Genomic DNA, 9,434 nt, shown 5'->3' with positions numbered 1-9,434 from the left:
ACAGTTTATTTATTCTGTACAAGCACCACAGTCAATTGAAAGATTCCCAACAGTTTCAGAAAAATCATAGAATGGAATAGAATCATAAAATAATTCAAGTTGGAAAAGACCTTTAGGATCATCAAGTCCAACTGCAAAACCAACACTGCCAAGTCCATCAAGAGGTGCAAAGCAAACTTTTTGTAACAATCCCTCTCATTATATCAATCCCTGTTATTCCTGTGTTCCTTCACGGAAAGGTCTTGGTCAGATATGACAGGCAATAAATTCAGAATGAAGTGAAATAAGAATGAAGAAAGATTTACTTTTGTGGTTTATTATTCCAGAGAGGTCTTAAAAAAGAAGATTTGTCACCTGTAATAGATCTTTAGGAACCTTAACACAGATAAATTAGAAGAATACCTGCAGCACAACATTGCTGTGAAGTAAAAACCACATATTTAAAATACTGTTTTAAATGTGACTGCATAGGGAAATAGTATAAGCATAAGAAGTAAAGAACTTGATTGCTCAGGAGATTTTAATGACCTTTTAAAACTTCATTATGAAACCATATTTGTGCTTCTTTTTTCTATATTACGGAATCATGAAGAAATATCAGGAAACTTAATCCTGCTAGTATCATGTTTTAAGTCAATCACACTTTTCCGTCAAATCTAATGGGAACTCAATTGAGTAAGAGTACTCATACACATACATTTTTGTAGGATGAGGTCAACATTTCTAAACATTCTTCATCTTTATTAAGTATCTGGCATATAAATGCATTTTTAAGCCATAAATAATTAGGTGAAACAAAAAGGTGAATAATTAGTAAATAGCACCTTACTCCTAGAGTAACTCCTGCATCTTTTCTTCCCTGTGCTTCAGGGTGGCATCGGCTTCCCAAGTTTCAGATTCAAAAAAAAAAGGCAAAAATTCAAAACCCACCTTCAAGGCTCACTTAATTTTGAAGGAAAACTGTGATTTGAGTCCAGCTTTTCTCAAAACTGGGCTCTGCTCCAAGCTTGCTTGTAAATCCTGTAAAGCTTGCAGGCTGAACTTGACTTCTATATGACAGATCTGAGTCTTCCATGAATGCCACACAGGCAGCTTTTGCTAAGCTCCATTTTCCAGCCTTGGCTGCTCCTCAACACCTTAAGCAGCTTGCTTGGAGCTAACCCGTGTATTTCTTCTCCATGCTGCAGATGCAAGTAGACAATTTTTCTCTTCTTCTTCATCCCTGAGTTTCAATGGACTGCACAGGCACTCACTTGCACCTAAGCGGCATTCATTGCTGGATTAATTTGCAGAGAGTACATTTGTAAATGGCACCATAGATTTGATGCTTCAAATATTGCTGTATTAAAAAATAGTGGTATTTTCTCTAGCATTTTTTTCATATTTCAGCTATTGTTACAGTGTATTACTATTGCTGAAACAGTCACAATCCAGATCTTACTGTACTAGGTGGGGTGCCAACCCACACACGCACAGTACTGCTGCATTGCTAGCCATGTGTCATTGTTGTTACAATTATCAGTCGCAATATTTATTGCCCTAAGGGGGTCTATAAATAATGGGTACAGCGTCAGAAATGCAGCCTTACAAAAAAATTGTACTAATCATGAAAAAAACATTCCCGTGTAACCCTACACTTTTTATTTATTATTTTATGCTATCACCCTTTGATCCTTCTTTTTCTCCTGTATATTATATTGAAACAGTATGTCTGAGGGAGGGGGGGTATTGCTTATTTTCACCTACTGAAGCCACTTCTCATGTGGGTTTGCACAGTGATTTGCATCATCTCCTGCCCTGACCAATGCGCGTGTCCTTCTCCGCTTTTCCACTTCAGTGGGAGTAGAGCACCTCCTTGCTTGCCCAGTGCCCATGCCTTAGTAAGCAGCTGTGTGAGGCTCGGAGGAAGCACAACTGAGAATCGAACACAAGCCCTTTCCTGTCAAGCAGAGATGATGTGGTTGAATGCTGTATCCTTCAGGTAGGGAAGGAGCCAGGTGGGTCATTTCCATCTTCTACTCTTTCCAGCAGGGAAGGCAGGAGCTGGGAGTGATCTGCCCATCTCCAACTCTTCCTTCTCTCCCTTCAAGAGCCCCCACACTGCCTGCCTCCTCCTCCTCTTTCTGCTCTGCAATCGGGGGAATAAATCAAGGGCGTTTCTCGAGTGTTATTCAATGACTGTGTAGCCCATTGCAAGGCTGTAGGTGTTCTGGGGCACAACTAACAGAACAACCAATTTGTGGATGTCAGCAGAGTTTAGGCATGAACTTTTGCTGATCTTCAGAGTCTGTTCAAGGAGCAGAACCAGTGTGTTTTAGAAATATTCACGTTCATAATTTAACTGACGTCCTTTTAACTGGCTAATACTACTATTAAACAGTGCAGGACTTTAAGAGTGAGAATATGTCTTAAACTACACTCCGAAAAGAACCTGTGTCATGGCCTTGTGCAACCTAAGCTACTTCACATGACCAGCCTCTTTCCCCTCTGCATTTCTCCAAACTTTTACTACACTCCCTGACATCTTCTCTGCACCTTGGATCTCATCTCAGTGCATCCTGTGTGAAGCAGGAACTCTGTCACTGTGCAGTTACTCTTCACACCTTGCAGCAGAAGCCAGCAGTGCCTCCACATCTCTGCAGAAAAGCAAAGGTGCTCAGATTAGCAGCTGTAGCTGGGTATCCGACCGGTGACCACAAAACCATAAAGCCTATGGAGACCTAAAAATGCTGGGCTATAGATACTCTTCAGATTGCTTGAATCTAGAGATTGCAATATCATTTCAGAAACTGCTATTTCGGACTTGCATCTGAGCCCTGAATCCTACGTACCCACAGGTAGGTGGATAGGTGAAGACAACTGGGAGTTCTTCCCACTCGCTCCAAAGTGCCAGCTCCAATCCAGAAACAATGTAGATGAGTGACTGCATGCTTTACAGATTGTAACTGAAATATTGCGCTGGCTTGGAGCCCAGACAATGTGAACACTCAATTCTTCATTGGTAGGTCTCAGCTTTCGTCCTTTTGCCATCTTTAAAGTAGAGATGAGCGCTTTTCTGCTTAGTAGAAGTCACTGTGAGTTAATACATTCAAGATGATGTGACCCTGAAATACAAAGGACGTGGAAACAGCATAAATATTGTGTCTTGTCTTTCATTTTCACCTGTTGGACTAGCTAAACATTTAAAAATATAATTATCTGATCATATTTAGTTGAATAAAATTAAACATATATACAAAGAAAAAAGGAAACAGAGACAAATAACAGCTCAGACATTATAAAGAAAATCAAAATTGTCACTGAACTTTTAACAGCTTTGGTAAATAAGCTAAGAAACATTTCCCTGGATTGTTTTATCCATTCCTGCAGCGAATGTAGTTGTCACAGAGGCTGGTCTATGCGAACACGGATAAAATAAAGGATGGGAGAGGAAATTCGCCTTCTGAATTTTCAAAGGAATCTGATATCTAGGTTAGGGCTGGGAAGGAAGCCTGAGGACTCCCAGCCGTGCCCTTAGAGAAGCGCTCCAGGGACCGGCCGGGGCGGTACCCTGCGAGGGCGGGGATGCTGCGCGGGTGCGGCTCGGCTGCGCGGAGCATCCCTCCGAGCTCGGCAGCAGAAAGAGCGTCCTTTATACCCACGTATATAAATATACCGCTATGAATGCAGCCCAGACTGGTGGCACACGGCTTCTGCTTCAAAGGGAGGGTGGAGAGCGGGGGGGGGGGGGGGGGGGGAGGAATTAAATTAAGGCACGAAGCCTGTTTAAAAATAGCGTGCGGCGGCGGGGCGGTGCGGCACGCAGCCCGGGGAGTTCCTCGCTGCCTTGTAAGGAGCGCGGCAGCCCCTGAGCGTCCCCGCAGGGAAAGCAGGAGCGATCCGCCCGTCTCCAACTCTCTCCTTCTTCCCTTCTCTCCCTTCCAGAGTCCCCACCCCGCCTGCCTGCCTGCCTCCTCCTCTTTCTGCTCTGCAATCAGGGGGATAAATCAGGGAAGGACACACGCGGAGATCTGTTACAAAGTAGTCCTGATGGCGGCGGATCAGATGAAGCCGGAGCTGCTGCTCGAGTAGCAAGAGTCGAGTCTCTCTCTCTCTTCGCTATTTCTCCTCTTCCCCCACTCCACCCACAGATCTCCATCGTTTCTCCTCCTCCTCCTTCTGCCCGGGCAGCGCCTCCTGCGAGGGGGCGGGCGAGGGGGAGCGGAGGAGGCTTTAAAATCCGCCCCCCCCCCCTTCGCGCACACGATCGCTGAATTTATTATTATTGCCGTCTCGCCGACTTCGGGAAAAGGAGGAATCGATCTTCGATCAGGAAGATGGCTGCTGGCTGGCTGCTAGTCTTTAGCCTGACACTTTTCCACTCCTTGGTGATGAACCACTCCTCGGAGGGACCTTTCCCTTCTGCCACGACGTGAGTCCCCGCGGGGGCCGGGACGGGGGGCGCGGTCGGGGCCAAAATTATCGTACAAAGGGAAATAAAGTAAGGAACGGCAGGATTTCGGCTGCTTTGGCTTGGGAAAGAGGGTAGCGGAGGGTCCCCGCGGGGCGGCTGGCAGGAGGAGGGCAGGGGGCAGCCGGGAGGCGAAGGCTTTCCCTTAGAGCCGCGCTCCGGAGCGGATCCAGCTCTAAATCCACCCCCGGCGGAGCAGCCGTGCTGAGAGCAAAGTTTCGAGTTACACAGAGCCCGTCCCCTCCTCCCACGAAGGTTATTCCAGCCTGGCTGGAGTTTTAACACAGTATTTTTTATATATATATAAAACTCGCGATTCCATTCGAATTACCGCAAAAAGGCAGATTTTCTTGCCTTTCTACGTGAAGGAGGCTTTGAGTTTTGAGCCTGTGCTGGAGCTCACTCCTACCTGGACGTGTTGCAGCGCACCCCGTCAATGTTTTGACAGCCGCAGGGGTTGTTTGGTGCCCGGGTTGCTGCGGGGTGTGCGCAGCCGTGAGCCGCCCCGAGGGATCCGGCGTGCTGAGCATCCCAGGCAGAGCCGCTGGATGGCCGGGGCTCCTCCAAAACCACCTTCCCAGAGCCGCTGGCTGGCCGGGACTCCTCCAAAACCACCTTCCCTGAGCCGCTGGATGGCCGGGGCTCCTCCAAAACCACCTTCCCTGAGCCGCTGGATGCTCTCGGTGCGAGCGGCTTCATGTTCTGTGCGGCCGGCAGAGAGTAAGCTTTAAAGCGCTGCCTACTTAGGAGAATAAAAGTGTTGCCCGGTGCCGTGCAAAGATCCCGTCATGAAAACGTGCAATAAAAGGTGAAAATAAACCGATACGTCGTATTTGAGATTCGCCCACAGACTGGGGAAAAAAAAAAAAAAAAAAAACACAACAAAAAACCCACAACAAAACACTATGATCATGACCGTGTTTTCTTTCTTTTTCTTCCTTCTTTCTCACCTTATTAATTTTTTTTATTCTTTGGGTTGTGGGGTTTTTTTTTTTTTGGATGCACTTATTTTAGTCCCTGAATCTGGGTTAAAGCTACCAGGAGGTAACTTTTGAGTGGATGACTCACTTTAATGCATTTTACATAAGAAAAACGGTGCTAAACGGTAGTCTTCCCTATTGTTTAAAGCTGGATAGAATTTATTGCCCTCCATCCTGTGCAGAAGGATGAGTACAGCAATTACCAGCAATGCATTTTCACCAATTAGTACTGCTGGTAAGTTGTTATAATTGGATTCAGTACTGAGTATCGGTTCCATTATGAAAGACTCAAAGGGATGCTCGCGCTGTTAAATGAAAGAAAGGAATACAAAGATAAGTGTAAAATAACTTAATTTCTTCGAACTTGAATAAATACAGCCTTTCCTTGAAGGGAAGATTATCTTTTAAAACATTTATAAAGATGTGCCATGTAGAAGCAAGAGTGACAAAATACAAAGACAGGACTTTTAAATCACTGCTTTTCTTGTGTATGAGCTCCCGTGTTTACTGTTTCTAATTGAGCTGATAAGTTTCTCGTACACAACTATTTACAGTCCACCTACATAGATTTTTCTAGTTTTAAAGGACAGATGTGGAACCTAGTGAAATTAAAAGAATATTGCATAAAAAGAATGTTGTATAATTTCAAATAGAAGTCTAGGTTGCTTTTTACCATAGCATTGTGTGATATTTCCTTAAAACTGTTTTTGGCCCTCTGTCCATTTTAACTAATTCCCTTCAGAATTTACCCTTTCTGCCAGTCATGATATTAGCAATTGTCAACAGGGAAACATATTATATATTATAACTCTTATTATAATTATGGTTACATTTAAGTAATTTAGAATATGATGTTAGTTAATAGCATTGCCAGGTTCTACACAATCTACTTATGGTTGGCTTTTCTTTTTCTCTTTATTATTCCATTGTAATAGTATAGAAACAATGTATAGCACTTGTCCAGCCTTCATAGTATTGTTTAGGCTTAAACATAGGCTTAGTTCATTTAGAAGACAGCACAATAGGTTGATGCAGGGAGAGTTGCTTTGCAAAGTAACAATGTAACAGGTGAAAAAGAAAATATTTGGATTCTTTTTTAAGACTTGACAGCTGTGTTTTATTTCCTACAATAGATTACAAACGGGGAAGAACAAAGAGAAGTGACGCAAATGCCCTTAATGTGAAAGGTTTTATATTTTAAGAATATAAAAAATAGGAAAAAAAACAGAGGGAAGAGGCTAAAAGGAAGAAAGGATATTAATAATTGAAGAACTGAAGGTTTGCTCATATTATATCATTAGCTACCTGCTCTGTCTCCATTATTTTCACTCTCTCTTTAGCTTAGTTCAAAAGTTGGTCTGAGGAAGCAGTATTTCCCAGCTGTTGTATGAAAAATGTGCATAGTCAGGGTTATATAGTTCATGATTTCATCAACAACTCATTATTGTAAAATCTCTTTTCCTTCAGTCATCTGTTCCTTCTGGATCAGTAAATATTTTAACGTCTGCTTTTATTAAAACATTCAGAAATTCTCATCACCAGTACAGCAGTATACAAGTATGAAATATTTTTAGCAAAAAAATGCTGAAGGTTTAAGCAATGCCTTTTTCATAGAACCTCAGACATTTGATTAGTTTTGCTTCTCTGACAAGGCAGAAAGGCTCTGATATATTTACCCAGCAGTGTATGGAGAATTTCAAGTGAAAGATTGTACTGTATGAAAAGGGAGCCTTAAATTTTCATTGAAAAACTGAGCAGGTGGTATAACAGCATTCGTTGCTTCCTGTGTTGGAATATTTCACCGCAAATATTGGAAGACTTCTCTTTAATGAACTATTTAAGTATGGTGATAATTATGTCTTGATCTTAAGCTCTAAGGCTTAGCTACTGATGAAAACGTATTAGTTGTCATTAAAACGTATCATTTTCATTGAATCATGTATTAGCGATCCATTATATGTTGGTATAGGATATCATGCTCTTATGTTTGAGGTTGTTACATTAGAAGTTACTATTATACATTCAGCACAGCACATACTTTGGCTTATGTGATTATATTGTTATCTGTAGTACTCCTGCCACTATAACCACACTACTGCTAACACAGTACGCAAAGCACTTCTTTCTTTGTAGCCATATATGTTTATCATCTACGTCTATACAGACTTGAGAAAAATCCCGTTTTAAGTAAATGTGATTTGTTTGTTTCCTGATAAAGGTAGCATAAGACTCCCTTTATTTCTCTTCTTTTATCTATGTTCCATCAAAAAGGATAGTCTCGAGTTTAAATATGTTTTAATTCTTACGTATACTTTTGACACAGAAGTGTTGATATTTTTACTGATAGTGAGTAGTGTACAATATAAAGAGGTATCTACTGCTTTCTGATAATAAAGCTGTGTGCATTAATAATAAAAGAAAAAACAACCAACAAAATAAAAAATATATTTTAATATTAATAAATCTGCAGATGAAGCCTTTCAGTATCATTGGGACTGTTTCTGTAATTACATCACTCTGGATATAGCATAATGTCTGCTTTTATTTCATTTTCTCTAATTTTCCACCTCCACTATGTTTTTTCCTTTATCTTTTATCCTTTTTTCCACCTTAGTCACCTGCTATGTGTGCAGAGATTAAATTATACATTACATTCAAGACGCATCAGCTGCTAGATAAACTGGTGTAAAACATCTAAGGACAGAAATAATATACAGGAGATAAAAACAATATACATATGAACATATATATATATAAAAATGTATGTGAGCAGGGAATTTTTAGAAAAGACGTTGTGTATTCTTATTTTTTATTTGCATGAATCACCCTTATTGTTTCCGTGTCATTAGGACAAGTCAGGGAAGTCTATGTGAGTCATATGAATTAGGGCTTACACAACTGGGACATTTGTATTTTGGTTTCTGCACATAGACCTAACAAGTGTAGGTCTTGCTGAGAATATAGCTGGGCTTGGTACATAGTGTTGCTTTCTATATAAAATCTGTGACCAAGTGTAAACAGAAGATGTTTGTAATGTGTTCTTTTCATGTTTCCACTGTCAGATTTAGGGATTTTGTCACCTCTCATATACATATAATCTCATTTTTAGCATAAAATCTGTGCTAGAAGAATGCCAATTATATTGCTGATGTTAATTAGAAAAGACAGCTGTGTTCACGGATTGTGAAACATCAGGCTCCTCTTTTGAAAATGATATTTTAAAATCTACTTTAAAATCTTCATTATTAGGAAAAAAAATAATCTGCTGAAGTGTATCTTCATGCCAGTGAACTGGAAAGAAAGCCAAAAGATGTAATCTACTTAGAATCAGGGAAGTGCAATATCACCTCTTAGTGTTTTCTTAGGAACTCGTCTGAATACTGAGCATTATGCAAGGAGTGCAAATCCACCAGTGTTTTAAAAAATATTGCTCCAATCTATTCTTCTAGTAGAAGCATACTTAAAGTTAAGTGTGAAACAGCTTGTTGATTGGTGTTGGTTTCTTTTTCAGAGTGTCTCAGTACACGTCGCGGTCATAAATGCAAATTATCTGGACCCACAAAGCGTTTTCCTTTTTATGTATTTTATGATGTAAATTGTGAATGGGTATTTTTTTAATTCTGTTTTCTGTCTTTTGTTTCCCTATTAGACACTTACGCTGAGACCTCAAAATTAAGAAATGCTATAGATTTACATTTTATTAAGTATAAAAATGTAGCTGAAAAAGTAAAAATAGATACTGATAATAAGAGACCAAATTTCATTGAAATAAATCAGCATTGTAGAGGTTCTTGCCATCTTTCTTTTTTGCAGTGATGCTATTTTCAGAACTGCATTGCTCATACCCTGCAAAATGATATTATCCAAGAATTCAGCTGCTAGAAAGAGAGCTGGAGCTTGGCAGCACATTAGTCTGAGATGTATTCATTGTTAAATAGAAGGCCTGTTGTTCAGATCTTAAAAATATTTATCTAGCAGAGCATTTTAAATTAATGGAAGCACGG

General features: G+C 40.7%; 1 protein-coding gene and 1 long non-coding RNA gene across 11 annotated transcripts in view; one reads left to right on the top strand and one right to left on the bottom strand.

The window, feature by feature from the left end:
- Positions 1-1,021: 1,021 nt before the first annotated feature.
- On the bottom strand, positions 1,022-5,015 carry LOC128852382 (uncharacterized). Its single transcript, XR_008450200.1, has 3 exons — positions 4,860-5,015; positions 2,832-3,104; positions 1,022-2,636 (listed from the first exon to the last, which is right to left on the bottom strand). It is a non-coding gene; the product is annotated as an uncharacterized LOC128852382 (long non-coding RNA).
- The window catches only part of CACNA2D1 (calcium voltage-gated channel auxiliary subunit alpha2delta 1), a 399,914-nt gene continuing 394,291 nt past the window's right edge, over positions 3,812-9,434 (top strand). For 6 of the 10 annotated variants that reach the window (XM_054068845.1, XM_054068873.1, XM_054068833.1 and 3 more), the window contains exon 1: positions 3,812-4,411. In XM_054068845.1, coding sequence (XP_053924820.1) covers positions 4,317-4,411 — 95 coding nt within the window. In that variant the 5' untranslated portion in view covers positions 3,812-4,316. The remainder of the gene's footprint in view (positions 4,412-9,434) is intronic. The other 4 variants (XM_054068882.1, XM_054068852.1, XM_054068864.1 and 1 more) reach the window with 3 other exon arrangements.

The sequence above is a fragment of the Cuculus canorus genome, chromosome 1, assembly GCF_017976375.1.
Source record: "Cuculus canorus isolate bCucCan1 chromosome 1, bCucCan1.pri, whole genome shotgun sequence".
Classification (NCBI taxonomy): Eukaryota; Metazoa; Chordata; class Aves; order Cuculiformes; family Cuculidae; genus Cuculus; species Cuculus canorus.
Note: the sequence above shows the minus strand (reverse complement) of the source record. Positions and strands in the feature narration are given on the sequence as shown.